Source organism: Eptatretus burgeri, chromosome 8, assembly GCF_056783735.1.
Source record: "Eptatretus burgeri isolate ZD-2024b chromosome 8, Ebu_testis_v1, whole genome shotgun sequence".
Classification (NCBI taxonomy): Eukaryota; Metazoa; Chordata; class Myxini; order Myxiniformes; family Myxinidae; genus Eptatretus; species Eptatretus burgeri.
The window spans coordinates 99797055-99814204 of record NC_140968.1 but is presented as its reverse complement, the minus strand read 5'-3'; the positions used below and the strand labels follow the sequence as shown (position 1 = coordinate 99814204).

Genomic DNA, 17150 nt, shown 5'->3' with positions numbered 1-17150 from the left:
GTGGTGCATGTGGCTAACCGAGGGTAGGATGTGGTGCGTGTGGTTAACCGAGGGTAGGATGTGCTACATGTGGATAACCGAGGGTAGAACGTGGTACATGTGGTTAACCGAGGGTAGGATGTGGTGCATGTGGCTAACCGAGGGTAGGATATGTTATATGTGGCTAACCGAGGTTAGGATGTGTTGCATATGGTTAACCGGGGGTAGGATGTGGTGCATGCGGATAACCGAGGGTAGGATGTGGTGCATGTGGCTAACCGAGGGTAGGATGTGGTGCATGTGGCTAACCGAGGGTAGGATGTGGTATATGTGGATAACCCAGGGTAGGGTGTGGTACATGCGGTTAACCGAGGGTAGGATGTGGTATATGTGGCTAACCGAGGGTAGGATGTGGTGCATGTGGTTAACCGAGGGTAGGACATGCTACATGTGGATAACTGAGGGTAGGATGTGGTGCATGTGGCTAACCGAGGGTAGGATGTGGTATATGTGGCTAACCGAGGGTAGGATGTGGTATATGTGGCTAACCGAGGGTAGGATGTGGTGCATGCGGATAACCGAGGGTAGGATGTGGTATATGTGGATAACCGAGGGTAGGATGTGGTACATGTGGTTAACCGAGGGTAGGATGTGGTGCATGTGGATAACCGAGGGTAGGATGCGGTATATGTGGCTAACCGAGGGTAGGATGTGGTGCATGTGGCTAACCGAAGGTCGGATGTGGTGCATGTAGCTAATCGAGGGTAGGATGCGGTGCATGTAGCTAACTGAGGGTAGGATGTGGTGCATGTGGTTAACGAGGGTAGGATGTGGTAAATTCCCTCGTTGTGTCAAATCGATATTTGCAATGTGCTTTGACATACAATATTAATATCTTCACCACCAAAGGTGGATGGGGGTTATGTTTTTCACCCCGTCTGTGAACAGAATATCTCAAACCATTATGGACACTTTCGGACGAAACCTGGTGGACAGGTTGTGTGTGACAAGTGCGAATCGATTCGATTTTGGTGAAGATCCGAATCCAGATAAGATAATTTTTTAAGTGATTCTTCACCATTGAGAGATGGGCCCAAAACTATATTTCAAGTTGTCCATGGATTATGACAAAACGATGCCAATTTGGTTTTGGTTCAGGTCCAGGTGCAGATCCAACCTATCAGTGGGATACAAAACGCAAACTGTTCAACCTGGCGGAGGTTTGCACTCCACCAAGTGTCGTTCTAGTTATCCCCACACTTTTTGAAAAAAAAAAAACAGGGGGATCTTGTAATCGGCTCCATCTGTCCATCTGTTACGCGTTCTACTCCTGAATCATTGGACAGAACTGCACCAAACTTGGTGGTTATGATCATCACTTGGCAAGAAGGTGCAAGAGGAGGGTCATTTTTTGGCCCGGCCCCCTGGGCGTGGTCAAAAGATTAAATACCCAGAAATGCAATTACAGGCACATTTATAAAACACTTTAAAATGAAACTGTATATGCAATCACCATTGGAGGACACATGAAATGTGTAACGAGTTTTGGATATGATCCCTGATTCATTCCCCAGGGGGTGGGGACTTGGGGGTTACAGGGGTCAAAATGGGAGGAAAAAAATTAAACTCAAAATTTTGTGGTGGAATGGGTCATTTGTGGTAGAACTTTTGCCATCTTTCAATCTTGCTTCAGGTGGGAAGCGTGGGGATTTGCGATGGTGCGCCATTGACTTCGCTTTAGTTTCCTGCGCCACCGAAGGTGAAGGAGGTTATGTTTTCACCCCTCTCTGTCTGTTTGTTTGTTTGTTTGTGTACAGGATAGCTCAAAAAAGTTTTGGACGGATCCGGGTGAAATTTTGTGCACAGGTTGGGTGTGTGGCAAGGACGGACTGATTCGATTCTGGTGAAGATCCGGATCCGACTACGAGAAGTTTTTAAGTGATTCTTCACCGTTGAGAGATAGGGCCAAAAGAGATATACTGTAGTACTCTATAGTCTATAGCATGATATTTAAAAAGGTATTGATTGGTCCCGATATGTTCTCGTGGATCAGGCATTACGTGGCGGAGGTACGCGCTCCACCAAGTGCCCTTCTAGTTTGCTTTGTTTTTACACAAAAAGAGACTTGTCAAACACCTCAAAAGGTTTGTACAAACTACCTGATGATGTTCTTCTCCATCCTAAATCCCACTCGATCGGAATTTTGGAAATATTTCAGTCCAAGTTTCAAACAATGTGCTTCGAATATGAGTATTGTCGATAGATGTACCCCCCGGCCTTGTTTCGGAACTGATTAATTATCGATCTTGCTTTTTTCTGCAGAAGAGATTCGAAAAGCAAAACATCATGTTGCTGTTGTAATCTGCCACCATCATTGGTTTGTAATAAAACAGCACAACATGGTCATAATATAACCAATACTAATGTGTTATCATCATCATCAACATCATTAATAACCATCATCAACTTTATCATAATCATACCTTGCTGGTCTTCCCAAGTTTAAGCTTTCGACTCACTTTGACTTTGTCCACTCTCTTTTCTCATCCGTGGAATTGCTTCTCTGAGTCTTCGCTTTCCTCGCATTGACCGTCCATGTCTTTCAAAAACTGTAACTCATCGCCACGGAATGCTCTCTTATTTCACATCACCAATACCCATTACCTTTTCTTACCCTCTCCAATCGAATCCCTTGACTCCTTTGTCAACTTGTGAATTCCATTGCTTTTCCTTCCTCGAGTTGCTTACCCATGACCTCACTGACGCATGGTATTTTCTTTGTTATCTTCAGTCCAACTCTGAGTTTCTCAGCCTTGCACCTTATGTTACTTAAGTTTTTCCATTATCGCCTTAATAGATCGGAATAAAAATCTTCAAAATTCATGTTCTGGCATGATTGGACCTCATCACGTGGTGGCAAAATTTCATCCCGCATCTTATGGAGGTTTTATCAGGTGTTACCTTGTCCTCGTGACTGTTTCTAAAGCAATTAGGTATCGGGTGTGCTTTACAAAGGTTATGTGGTTCCTCTTTGTGAGTTTCAAAGCAAGATGTATTTGGTAACACCTGATTACCAAGCCGTTTGCTTACTGAGCCAATTCTTTTTTCACCCGTCACATGCAGCTGTTTATAAATATTGTTACGGTTGTGGAAATTTGCATTACACCATAAAAGGGCCCTCAGGTGAGATATCTCCATAGGTACATGTGTAGTTAGCCCAAACCCGTTGTATAGAGGGAATTTATGTGATCCATCCAGGCTGCGATGCTTTGAGTTAGCCATTTTTCTGTTCTATCTTTTATTTCAAACAAACAGCATCTCAACAACCACGCCATCCCCACCACACAACAACGACGCCACCTCCACCACCTACGCTACCACATCATCGCTTCTACAACCATTTGTAAACACCACCACCTTCGCCTTTACCTTCACAACTTCATCCCACATCATCGCTTCTACGGCCATTCCCAAACACCACAGTCAACATCAAACGTCGTGTTCCCGGAGCCGTTCGGCCATGGAGGCCGAACGCGTCGATCCGCGGATCAGGAATGCTTCACGCCCACTTCTCCTCCGTCCAATGGGCAAGCGCGAGGCGGCTTGGCCCCGCCTCCAGGCGCGTGGAGGTGAAGTCCGTCTCGGTCCGTCTATGCAAATTTTAGGATCAGAGGAGGTTCACGCCCATTTTTGCCTGACCAATGGCTGACCGGGGGGGGGGGGCGGTGTGGCCCCGCCTCCAATCGCGTTCTGATCCGGGAATTTGCATGTCGGCGCCTCCTGAGAGCTATAAAATGACGAGCGCAAGGCGACTTGCGAGAAAAAGTGTGGAAGGAGGAGAGTGTGTCGTCGAGGAGTTGCTTTTGGAGACAAGGAGCGCCGCGTTGGTGGAGTTGAGTCGAGTGTGCGCGGAGGAGCTGCGGACGGCAGTCGGTGACGAGGCTGCGGTGTGGGGGATCGCTCGTCTCGTCGCGGGACCCAATTCAGCCAGCCACTCCCTGCCCCCAGGGCATCAACATTTTCCCCTTCCCCCGCGCTGAGATAGTGCAAAAGGGGGCCCCGTTCCTCCCCCACCCCAAACGTGGTGCCAACAAGCACGCCAGGGGCCCGGAGTTGGGGCACAGCGGCGCGGACACTTTGCGGCTTGCCCGCCAACGCATCACGAGGACGCGGGTAAGACCTCCCCGGTCTTGTGGACCTGGTCGCTCCTCTAGGTCCCGCGCACATTTGGCCTACGGCCTGTCTGCCTCCTTGTCTGTGAGGGTGGCTTCTTTCTTTTGCTTTTGTGTAAATGTGTGTTGGCGCCGTCTGTGAAGTAAAACTGTGTAAGTGTTGCCGTGTGTACACGTTAGGTCGGTGTCAACTGTTTTCTTCTTGCCTTTGCTTTTGTATATGACTGTATATACGTGCTTTCCATGTGTCGCGTAATAAAATGCTTGCTTGTTGAACTGTTCCCGTTTCGCTTCGTCTTTTCTCTATTGAATCTCCATCTTGCATCACGTAAGGGGTTCGTAGTGGGTTCAACATCCCGGTAATTAATCTGAACCGTCCAGGTCGACGATAACACCGCTCGGTTATCCCGATAGTACGGAACGGGCCGCCCAAGCGGCTCGTGTCCGGAGTCGACCTGTGGCGAGGTACGATCGCCCGGTTAACCATCCGCGTGGGTACTTAGGTAGGTCGAGTTTGGCGAACAACCCTACCCTACGCGAGTGGCCGATTGGCACGATTGTGGTGAGGTCGAAAGGCCCACCCGTGACTAGCTCCCGGCGTTGGTCCGAGAGGGTCACGACAGAATTGTCCGTCTGGTGGGCGACATGCCACGATTCGAGTTAAGTGGCCGTTCGCACGCCGGCGGGCGCGAATTCGCAACAATATTAATGGTTGCGCACACCTCCGTGAAACGTCATTTTTAAAAGTTGTTTGTTGAAATTATCCCAAAACAATGGTGAAAGCAACTCAAGGTTTCTGGGTTGTATCCAGTACGTACTGTAGTCGGTAATCACACTGACTCCAATCTGAAGATTCTTGAAAATTCACCGACATCGGCCAAGCAAAAACTGTGGTTGTGTGTGTGTGTGTGTGTGTGTGTGTGTGTGTGTGTGTGTGTGTGTGTGTGTGTGTGTGTGTGTGTGTGTGTGTGTGTGTGTGTGTGTGTGTGTGTGTGTGTGTGTGTGTTGTAAATAAAGCATAACATTTTCTCTCTGCTAACATCTCTGTCTCTGTCTCTGTCTCTCTCTCTCTTTTCCACCCCTCTCTCTCTCCCTAATTTTTTTCTCCACCCCCACCCCAGTACTCCCATCAGCGAAGCAATGTGTGGTATTTGCTGGTATATATTATATAAAACATTTACACATAAACAATACATATTTGATTTCAACTCGCTTTTATCCAATTTCTCAGAATTTAAACTTTCCCTTAAATTAGGTCCTCCAGAGGTGGAGGAGATTATGTTTTCACCCCTTTCTGTCTGTTTGTTTGTCTGTTTGTTTATCTATTTGTTTATTTTTGTCTGTTTGTTTGTTTGTTTTTGTCTGTTTGGTTTTGTTTGTTTGTTTGTTTTTGTCTGTTTGTCTGTTTTTGTCTGTTTGTTTTTTTTTTTCTGTTTGCTTGTTTTTGTCTGTTTGTGTGTGCAGGATATCTCAAAAAGTTGTGGACGGATTCAAATGAAACTTGGTGGACAGGTTAGGTGTGTGACCACAACGAAATGATTTGATTTTGGTGAAGATCTGAATCCGGATCTGACTACTGGAATTATAAAAGTGATTTTTCACCATTGAAAGATTGGGCCAAAAACGATATAGTACTGCATAGCATGATATTTCAAAAATGTATTGGGCCCGAGATGTTCTCGTGGATCAGGTATTACGTGGCGGAGGTACGCGCTCGACCGAGTGCCCTTTTAGTTGTAAACTAGACAACCCGTGACCCCGTTGGGTTCCCGATGTGACAGCGGTTGATAAAAAAAAAATCATTTCAAAAAAAATAAAAGATAGCTCCAGCGAACTATACCGCTGATATTGTTTCCATTGATCAAATTCTCCCAAAGAGTACTTGACTGAATCGGGAATTGATTTTTAAATAATTTTTTTTTGTTGCCCGATTTGAACGAAACTTGATACTGCACACTGCAGGAGAATGGTGAGTCAAGTGGGCCGAAATTTTTTGCACTATCGTGTACCGTTTTGGCTGTATTTCGGGAACATATATACATACATACATACATACATACATACATACATACAAGATGAGAGTTTTAGTAATATATAGATGTAACATGCTTTCTCTTCAAACGACTGGACTCAGCACTATTGCTTTGATGCTTGTTCGATGACATAAGGAGTGCAGAATAAAGCAAAAACACAGAAATACCTTGCAAAAGGCATGGAGTAACACCACCAAGAGGTTCAAACAAGGAAGACAAAACATGGACTATGAAGTGTCAGCCTTCGCAAACCTGGACGGAATTTTACAAGGAAGTTTGAATCTAGAGATGTGTGAAAGTTTGAATATTGTTCGGATTTTGGGATATTTCATGTTTGAGGTATTTCACTGTGTTAATACCATGCTACGCAAGATACACACCTTGTGTTGGAGCATTATGAGGGATAAGCTCTGACTGAATTGCTGAGTTGTACACGTTATTTAAAGGGAACTTTCACATGGTAAAAAGAGACGTAGACATGAACCCCTATATTTAGACAGCCTAATGAGTCGACTACAGAGCAGCTATATAGATGGAGTCAGAATTGAAAAATTGGGTTTGGTTAAGGCTAATGGACTGGGTAAGGCCCATGGCCTGGGTAAGTCCCAATGGTCTGGGAAAAGCCCAGGTTTGTGTAAGGCCCGTAGTTTGGTAACAAGAGAACAGTATGCAAATCAAAATTAGCTGGGGAAAGAGGGGGAACATACTCCATGGGAAAATATTCAAATTTTGGCTGCTGTTTTTCAGGATACTTCCTGTATATATACCTCACCTAATATCTGCATATATAGAACTAAGGATAAAAGTTGTGCACCCTGTTAACAAATGGAAATTAAGGAAGGAGATGTAGGTTTTGGGATGGGATAAACAGAGTGAGGGGATATTTTGGGTGGGGAGGGGAGTAGGTCGGTGATAGGTGAGAGTTTGTTTATGATCACTCCTCTACAAAATACATTTTACCAACTATTACTGCCTTTTCATATCCCTGTGACAAATTGGAGAGCTTATGAAAAGCCAAAAATATTAAACACAACTATAAAAAAGGTTTATCCAGACTAATATATATCAGTGCACGTGTGTGTGTGTGTGTGTGTGTGTGTGTGTGTGTGTGTGTGTGTGTGTGTGTGTGTGTGTGTGTGTGTGTGTGTGTGTGTGTGTGTGTGTCATTTATCAAGGCAGCGTTATACTTGTTCACCTCACTGTCCCTCGCTGGGGGTCATAATTCACCACTTTTTTTGGCCTGTTCAACAATTCCTTGATTTGGATCAGGCCGCAACAGTTTGACGATAAAGTTTTTGTTTCACTTTCCTCACTCATATTTTCAAATGCCTGATCATCATAACTATGAATCGCTGGATACATTGCAATGCATATAAACGCCTGGAGATGCCAATGTTCGTGGCTTTATAACATTTCTGCACGACATAACCTCAAAAATCTCTTACCCTCAGCCAAATTTCAAAATTGAAATTTCTTTATTGACTTCAGCAGCAGTTCCGAATGCTACAAAAGTGTTCATTTGGCCAATTCGGACATTACTTGGGCATTTCCGGGTGCATGGGCTTATATAACCAATTTACGATCACTAATCGCTTGCAAAGCCAGTCGTTTCTTATCAACCATTTAGTTGGAATGCTTGCTTGAGAGCTGAAGCCACTTGGCGATTGTTCTCCAATTATTCACACTGTCAATGAATATATCGATTGACATGAACAAAGTTCAAGGCCCATTCACCTGCGTTTGGCTGTGCGTTGGTATGGGTGGTGCGTCAGGTGGTGGTTCGCTCGCCCATTCATCTCTCCCCCTCCATCTCCCCCTCCCTCTCTCTCTACTTTCTTTATCTCTCTTGTGGTGGAAAATAACTCAATTTCCACACAATCGATCGATCAGCATACCAAAGGAGAATCTTTAATTTCGTATATACGGAGGAAGAACATTGAATGATTCACAGAAACATTCAAATGGACTTCACTGAAACAGAAGCCCGAAGCAATTCTTCTTATACACAATTTGACATTCCAAAGAATGGGAGGGGAGACATTTGGCAATTCAACTGCAGGATTAGCTGATAAGCATTAGGCAAAAGAACTCAAAACTGCAATACATGGCCACTTTGGGTGGGAGGGAGAGAACGACACAATCACGGCAAAAGTTTGCAGTGTTATCAACCAGGTCATCCTGTTTCTATGTATCGAACAAGACCTCTTTTCATAGTAAGATATTCCTTTTGTCAATATGCAGGTCAAAAGACTATCGGGAAAATGGAAACATGACTGATAGCCAATTCGACGACAGTACAAAAATTAAATTTAAGTACCAGCAACAATTCAACAGGTGAATGTAATTATTTTTCTTTCACATTCTCTGTCTCTGTCTCTGTCTCTCTCTCGCTCTGTCTCTCTCTCTCACCCACTGCTCTCTGCTCTTCCACCCCTCCCCCTCTGTTAAGGAGAATGTTATGGACTGACGGTTTCGTTTTGAATTTTCCAGGTAGATGACATGGTTTTAAATGCTCCTGCCTGATTTTACATTGAACCCAGCGGTTAAAAAGGAAATGTTGCTGTTTGGGCACGTTTTATTGCCCTTCCCTTCCCTTCCCCTCATGCCACCTTCCCTTCCTTTCCCTCCCTCTTACACCACCTTCCCTTCCCCTCACGCTGCCTTCCCTTCCTTTCCCTCCCTCTTGCACCACCTTCCCTTCCCCTCATGCCGCCTTCCCTTCCCTCCACGCTGCCTTCCCTTCCTTTCCCATCCCCTCACACTGCCTTCCCTCCCCCTCATGCCACCTTCCCTTCCCCTCATGCTGCCTTCCCATCCTTTCCCATCCCCTCACACTGCCTTCCCTCCCCCTCATGCCACCTTCCCTTCCCCTCACACTGCCTTCCCTTCCCCTCATGCTGCCTTCCCTTCCTTTCCCTCCCCTTTACACCACCTTCTCTTCCCCTCATGCTGCTTTCCCTCCACCTCACGCCACCTTCCCCTCCCCTTATGCTGCTTCCCTTCCTTTCCCCTCACACTGCCTTTCATTCCCCTCAGGCCACCCTCCCTCCCCTCACACCGCCTTCCCTTCCCCTCATGCCACCTTCCCTTCCTTTCCCCTCACATTGCCTTACCTTCCTTTCCCTTCCCCACATGCTGCCTGACCTTCCCTTCCCCTCACGCCACCTTCCCTTCCTTTCCCTTCCCCGCACCCCACATTCCCTTCCCCTTACGTTGCCTTACCTTCCTTTCCCTTCCCCTCACGCCACCTTCCCTTCCTTTCCCTTCCCAGCACCCCTCTTTCCATTCCCCTTATGTTGCCTTACCTTCCTTTCCCTTCCCCACATGTTGCCTGACCTTCCCTTCCCTTCATGCCTACCTCCTCCTAAATCCCCTCTGCCTCCCCACTTCCCTTCTCCCCAACCTCCTCACTCCCACCCCGTCCCCACCTTTGCAATGTTTGAGGAGGAGTCACTCTCCCCACCCCCTTTTCATCGCTCCCCCTCCCTCCCCCTCCCTCCCCTCAATCTCCTCTCTCTCCTCTCCTCCCCCTCCCCATCCTCTCTCTCCCTCACTCTATCTCTTCTGCTCCCCCCCCCCTTACTCTTCACATCAGCGAAGCGACGATGGGTTGTATCTGCTTGCATTACAATAAACAAACAAAATAATAACAAAGTAACTCCATTATCTTCTTCTCTGAAATCATAAACACATCCCATTGGGAGAGAACCTTTTGTGCCTCTCATTTTGAGATTTTGCATTATTCCAATTATTCTTGCAATTTCCTAAATGCCTGCACTTCAAGTCGTTCCCGTATCGGAACACTTTCACTTCCAGCATGGACACGATGGTTTGCACTCGGCCACTCGCTTCTCTTTTGTTTTCTTTGTATACAAGTAATTCCATAATGCCTCCACGTTGTTGTTCGTCTTTCGGCAACTCCCGTTAGGGGTCGCCACAGCGGATCATCCGTCATGATCCGCATACTGATTTGGCACAGGTTTTACGCCGGATGCCCTTCCTGACGCAACCCTGGTCGCCTCTTACGACACAGGGATAAGGATTGGGTTTCGCCATGATTCCGGGCTGCCCTACACCCTCTCATAGTGCTGCCCAGCGCAGAGCTCCCATCCTCAAGCGATCCTCCAACCCAAGCCTCCGAGTAGCCGGATTACAGGCGCACGCCACTACGCCCGGTCTCCATAATGCCTCCATGAACGTTCCATAAAACATCACATAATCATGAAAATTATCCCGACTTCACCTGAAATCGTCATTACGAATACAACTTTTTATAGCTATACCAGTGTCAAACTATATTAAAATGGTACAAGTTCATCATGAAGCCTGGTGTTGGCTTAGCGGTTAGAATGGCTGGTTTAGGATGTTTAGGGTCTTGAGTTTGAGACCCATTGGCTGCTGGACAAACACCAGGTGGGTGTTTGTCCAGATTTCACAATCGACTAGTGATAAACTCATCCTCATGGATGGGTTACGAACCACATCTTTTTGATGTCTATGGTGCATTTTATGACTTTTAATACCTACCCCCACCAGGTGGCACTATAAGCTACACATTTCGAGACAAATTTAGGGAACTCCCCCAACCCCAAAGCATGATTCTTTTTTTTTGTTATTTAATCACCCAAAACCTTCCCATCCACCTCACAAGTACAACCAGCAGTTTTCAACTCATTCTGTCTGGCAGTTCAGGAGTGCATCGAAGTCAAACAAACACACATTCTACAGTGCACACACACACACACACACACACACACACACACACACACACACACACACACACACACACACACACACACACACACACACACACACACACACACACACACTTCTGGAATTATTTGGAGTACGAGCAAAAGTACCCGTCCCCAGTGACGGGAAGTTTACACTAATGTCAATCTATCAATTTAAACTATTTAATGGACTTTAAAAAGGATAATTGTGTTGCACTCTGTTTCACTCAGAGCCAAAGCTCTGAGCCACTTATACAACCCAACGTGAAATGGTGGTGTAAACATCGGGCCGTGGAGGTTCAATTTGTCAAAAAAAAAAAAAAAAAAAAAGAGTATAGAATATGTATAGCTATTATAAAATGTGTTACTCTGTAAAGATCTGCATTAAATCTACTTTAGGCCAGATGTTCATGTTGATGTTAAAGATTACTGGAAGAGACAAAAAGTGACTGACTATATTGTATTGAGAAAAATGAAATGAAAATGCAAAATAACCAATCAGCAGCTTTTCAAACGCAGCATGGGAAGCAGCCGCCGTAAACGGGTGACAGATGAATGCAACGGGCAGACACCACTGTTGGATATATATATATATATATATATATATATATATATATATATATATATATATATATATATATATATATATATATATATATATATATAATGATTAGTTCATTTAATTTCACTAGGGGTGGGGTAAGGGTGCGGAAAAGAACAATGTGATAAGTCCTGGGACATCAATAGTGTTCGGAGAAATGGAGGGGGTCGATGGTGCGGAGTTAAGAGAGTTGTATTTTGAGGAATGAACAAACATCCAAAGCACATTCACCTTTTGACAAGACCCTCTCACAAGCATTACAACCACCCATCCCTATCCATGATACCTACCAGTTCTAACAATGTCCATGTACCCTTATCTCCAATGTTTCCAGGTACATATCGAATTCCAGTTTAAATCTATCTCCTGATTGTGCTGCCATTAAGTATCCAGGGAGATCATTCCACACATTAACTATTCTCTTGCTGTTGCTGAACTTCTCTTCTTTATATTAAGACCGTGGCCCCCTGGTACTGTCTCCTTGCTTCTGAAAAAAAGTCTTTTACATTTATTTAATCGATCCACTTCTATATATTAAACATCTCCATCAGATACCCTCATAATAATCTCTTTTCTTATGTATAAAGTCCTGTCTCGTTCAGCTGCTCCTCAAAATTTAGTCGAGCTCGGCCCAGAATCAATCAAGTCGCTCTATACTGGACCCTTTCGATGACATTAATACTGGACACGATGTCCTTCCTCAGATGTGGAGATCAAAACTCTACACAATATTACAAACTAGAAGGGCATTTAATGGAGCGCATACCTCCGCTACGTAATACCTGATCCACGAGAACATATCGGGCCCAATACATTTTTGAAATGTCATGCTATACAGTACTATATCGTTTTTGGCCCAATCTTTCAATCGTGAAGAATCAGTATAAAGATTAAATAATTATCGTATCCAGATCCGGATTGGGACCTTCAACAAAATCAATCAATTCGTCCTCATCACACACCCAACCGGTCCACAAAATTTCATCCGAAACCGTCCACAACTTCTTGAGATATCCTGTACACAAACAAACAAACAAACAAACAGAAAGGGGTGAAAACATAATCTCCTTCACCTTCGATGGCAGAGGTAGTGAGGCCTCATTAAGTTCCATGACAGTGTTATCACTCACAACCCCTTTAGATTTATAATGTCCCTCCTGCAAATATAATATAAAACCCTATTAGCTTTACCGAGAAATTAGCAATATAAAATCCATCCCATCCATCCATGGGGACCATACTCTGTGCAGAGCGTTGGTGCTGCCGAAGCAGTCTCCTTGACTATATATAAAATAATGGGCTTTTTCTCAAGTTTTTTTTTATTGCCTTTTGATTTCCACAAAGAAAATGTGAAATGAAGTAATTAAAGTTTTCAAAAAAACCTTAACTTTCATCAAGAACAATTAATTAACAACAAAGTAGAGCGACAATCGAAGCAAGCTCTCGCGCAGATCACGTATCCTTGCTCTCGTGTTATTCCAAGAAAAAATAAAATAAGGAATTACTGTGTTCTCCACACAAGATGCTTTTCAGTTAAAGTTTTGATTACCATTCAAATCAAGCCTCCTTATGTTCTCCTGGAACTTTCCGTCTCTCCTCAATTGTCCAGCGGGGGTGATGTCATGCAGGGTCCCCTTTGAAAAATTGCAGGGTCGAATGCCTAACAGTGTGATCATATAAAGGTAGATCAACAAAGTAAAACTTTAAATTTGAAAATAACGGGAAACCCACGACAAAGCTCAACTACTGTAAAATTACAGGAACTGTCCATTAAATACACAAAGTACATCCATTAAACACCAGCTGTACTGGGAACGAAACCCACTTACCGAACGCAAACAATTCACCACCTGTACCGCGCATCGAGTCGGTGAGCCATTGAAGCTAGAGTTTGACTGATACCTGAACCGATCAGCTTCGGTAACTGTCGTGTCGAGTTTGTAAAATAACGTTTTGACAATTTTGTTTGACATTTGAGTTTGTGATAACCTTCATTCATTTACCCCAATAGATTTGTTTCTCCTTTTCCCTTCCTTACCTATTTCTCACATTTTTCACTTGCCATGGGTTCACCTGCCAAAACCCAGTCATTCCACACTTGTCATTTATGGAGTCTTGATTTGCTGTATTGACCAAAAGTATGCAAACTTGTGTTTCCTGTTGAGAAATGAAATTGAGCAATTTCCGCAATGTGGTTTGCCTTCTCTCACAGGCTGCACATCAACGAAGGATCCAGCTGACGATGCAAAGAGCCCCGGAGTGAATAACCTGACGGTGATGGAGAACTCGTCTCTGATGCTTCCTTGTGCCATTGGAGATGGCTCTCACGGGCTAGAGTCAGCGTGATGATTTCTTGACGTGAAGAACATGAAGCTCGTTTGTAAACACAAGTGCGTGCGGTGGTTGAAGGAGTTGAGCGGTATGTCGTGGAGCAGAAGATGAAATCATGGATAAAAGACAACAGGAATTTCTCTCTGTTCATGTCTTGTGTGGCTGTTGATGATGCAGGCCTGTATGAATGCATTCTAAAAGAAAACCCAGGAAAGAATGACAACGTGCTGATTGAGCGAAAGTTCCATATCACAGTAAGCACAGGTAAGGTCCAACTCTGTGTAGGCAGGTAGCGTGTTCCATGAACTGATAATTTGGAGTATGTGAAAGATGATTTTATTGCATGTACTAACTTGCAGTTCATTTTCAATCTGCGACTACAAGAGGTTTGTTTAGATATTAAATAATAGCAGCATTCCTTGCTCATTATCTCATTTTCTCTCCAGGTCAACGACGTTCGACTTCGATCAATGAATCATGTTTACAAGACTGTTCCTCCATAAGTCCACCGATCTGTCCCTTCAATCTCTCATCTGTGCCTTTTCTATGTGTTTCCGCCATCATGGCACTTTTGTTCTTCCTCTGCATCGTCTTTGCGGTGAAACTCTTCCGAATAAAGCGAGGCAAGTGAGCATTTTGTTTCGAAGCACGTTTCACTTTTAATGGTTCCTCACCTCAATATTCTCCGATGTTTTGTTTGGAATGCACCCCTTTGTTCTCTCCTCTTAGTGAACTGCACTCACATGAGCATGAATGTGTCTACCATTCCTGTAGGGATCAGAGCAGCACTAGATGACTGAGAGGAAGAGTGGGTAAGGGCAGTAAATGAAAAACATTATAGAGGTTTCACCATTAATACACTTTGATTGTCTTTTTTTCACCACGTCCATTAAGATTTCACGGATATAGTGAGTTATCTTCTTGGTAGTCGTTTGATAATGATAATAATAATAATAACTAGAAGGGCACTTGATAGAGCGCATACCTCCGCCATGCAATGCCTGATTCAGTAGAACATGTCGGGCCCATTACATTTTTGAGATATGCTTTTTTTAAATGTATACTAGACGACCTGTGAACCCATTGGGTTCCCGTTGTGACAGTGGTTGATAAAAAATCATAAAAAAGATAGCTCCAGCGAACTATACCGCTGAGGTTGTTTGCATTGATCAAATTCTCCTGAAGAGTACTTGACTGAATCGGGAATTGATTTTTTAATAATTTTTTCCGTTGCCCGATTTGAACGAAGCTTAACACTGCACACCACAGGCGAATGGTGAGTAAGATGGCCCAAAAAATGTTGCGCTATCGTGTACCGTTTTGGCTGTATTTTGGGAACATACATACATACAAGATGAGAGTTTTAGTAACATATAGATATCGTTTTATCTCTCAATGGTGAAGAATCGCCTTGGAAATTCAAAACTTATCGGATCTGGATCGGCACCAAAATCAAATCACTTCGTCCTTATCACACACTCAACCTGTCCACCAAGTTTCATCCGAATCCGTCCACAACATTTTGATATATCGTGATAGATATCAGTTTTGCCCCATCTCTCAATGGTGAAAATCACTTTAAAAAATTACAGTAGCCAGATCCGGATCCGGATATGGATGGATGAGTTTAAATGAGTGAAGACATCATATCAATATTCATACTTTAGAGTCAAATATCATCAATATTGGTTTCCTGGGTTCCATGGCCGAGTTGAGATGTGTCACCTATTATAATCTACCATTATGCGTGCACATGGCCCATGGTAGACCCTAATTAAAGCCACTCTGTGGCTGAACCATCGGGACTTTCTGAGCCTTTTCCTTTTTGCCAAACACCCGAGAGTTGGTTGCGATTTTACATTTCCTGCTCGACGGTTCTCAAAACTTTGGCGAATATAAATGCAGACAGTTTATATTTTCCTCTCTTAGATCTCACTGCGCCAAGCTGCTGCCATTGCCAAGCAGATGTAACTGTAAGTAATATCATTTGGCTGGCATAGTTTGACTAAACCATGCATATCTCTTCTTCCCCATGTGTATCTGCTTATTTTGAAAAATTTTGATTAAAAGTCCCTTCAAAGGCCTGAGTTATCTCACTCTCACTTACAGATGGACACGAAGCTGATGAAAACTGACAAATCGATCTACATGAAAGCACCAGAAGTCCTGTTGCAAGAAAGCATATACACCTCACTCTCGAGACTAACACAGTGTCACATGGCCAGGTCTCGAAGCCAATATCAACGATGAGGGTTTCTTGAGGTAGATCAAGTGGGTGGACCTGGTCTGCATCCATAGTGTTATTCGTTATGGTAATTATTGCGGTTGGGTACAACTTCTACAAAAAGGCTGACCTTTATGCTCCTTGATCATCTTCTGGCCTTTATTGCTGATCTCATAGCAAACAGTATCATCAACAGCACGTATGGACAATATGTGCATTTCAGAAGAAACAGTGCGTGTCGGATAAGAAGGAACACATCAACAGGCAGGTGGAGCATTTCCGTATTGTAGACTTGGAGCCAATTCCTAAAATGGGACAAAATTTCACTTCCGTTTACTTTGCTTGCTGACAAAGTTTTAACTACTTTTTTTATGATGGTCTGACCTTTGGTGGTAGCCACCTGGGTAGCTGATCAACAGCTCGGTTTCTCCAAGGTATCACGTTCCTTCTCTGCTCAGTTGTTTTCCGTAACACCCAGTCCAACGCCACTAAAAGCAGTCATGGAGATAGCATGCAAACCTTATGTGATCCCTGCAATAAGTTCAAATTTGGATGACAATTTATTGTTGCAAATTACACTGCGTTGTATCCATTGTAGCTACTGTTGCAAAGTAAAGACACTCCTATGTGGAATTTACAGAATAAATAACACGAAATAGTCAGCCGGGAGCAGTCTGCCCTAAACCAACTACTCTAGTTATAGAAAAGTGATTATAGTCTCGAGGTTCATATCAATGTGGAAAATAACTTTTGAGAATAAAGGTGTTCAACTCCATGGGTGAAGGCACTGGGGTGGGCGCGGTGGTGGTGGTGGTGGGGGGTTGGTAAGAATGATAAGGCAATAGAGTTATTATAAGGAATAATTTTGATTTTTCACTCAAAGCTTCTTGATCAGTAAATATTATTATAGATTCTATTGCCGATTGTAATTAATCAATGCATTTCGTCATCTTTTTTTCATCTGTAATATTGTGCTAACAAACAAAGTTATTTTGATATTATTCTGTGATTGAGGTCATGGTGTAAAACAGTGTAATAAACGAACATTATTAATTGTTATATTATTATATTACATCT

The 17150-nt window shown here is 43.7% G+C and overlaps 1 protein-coding gene, 1 long non-coding RNA gene and 1 pseudogene across 14 annotated transcripts in view; 1 reads left to right on the top strand and 2 right to left on the bottom strand.

The window, feature by feature from the left end:
- Positions 1-17150, bottom strand: part of LOC147022380 (uncharacterized) — a 214946-nt gene that overhangs the window by 82219 nt on the left and 115577 nt on the right. For 5 of the 13 annotated variants that reach the window (XR_015061209.1, XR_015061210.1, XR_015061212.1 and 2 more), the window contains one exon: positions 16215-16561. Coding sequence is in view for 2 of the 13 variants with exons in the window: in XM_085893245.1 (XP_085749371.1) it covers positions 16331-16378; positions 16458-16561 (152 nt within the window). In the remaining 11 variants the exon portion in view is untranslated. Of the gene's footprint in view, positions 1-16214; positions 16562-17150 lie in introns of those variants that run through there. The other 8 variants (XR_015061217.1, XR_015061215.1, XM_085893245.1 and 5 more) reach the window with 3 other exon arrangements.
- LOC147022383 (uncharacterized) lies at positions 619-17143 on the top strand. Its single transcript, XR_015061220.1, has 5 exons — positions 619-1738; positions 2302-2356; positions 13731-14113; positions 14296-15822; positions 15959-17143. It is a non-coding gene; the product is annotated as an uncharacterized LOC147022383 (long non-coding RNA).
- LOC147022384 (signal recognition particle RNA) lies at positions 10221-10361 on the bottom strand (annotated as a pseudogene).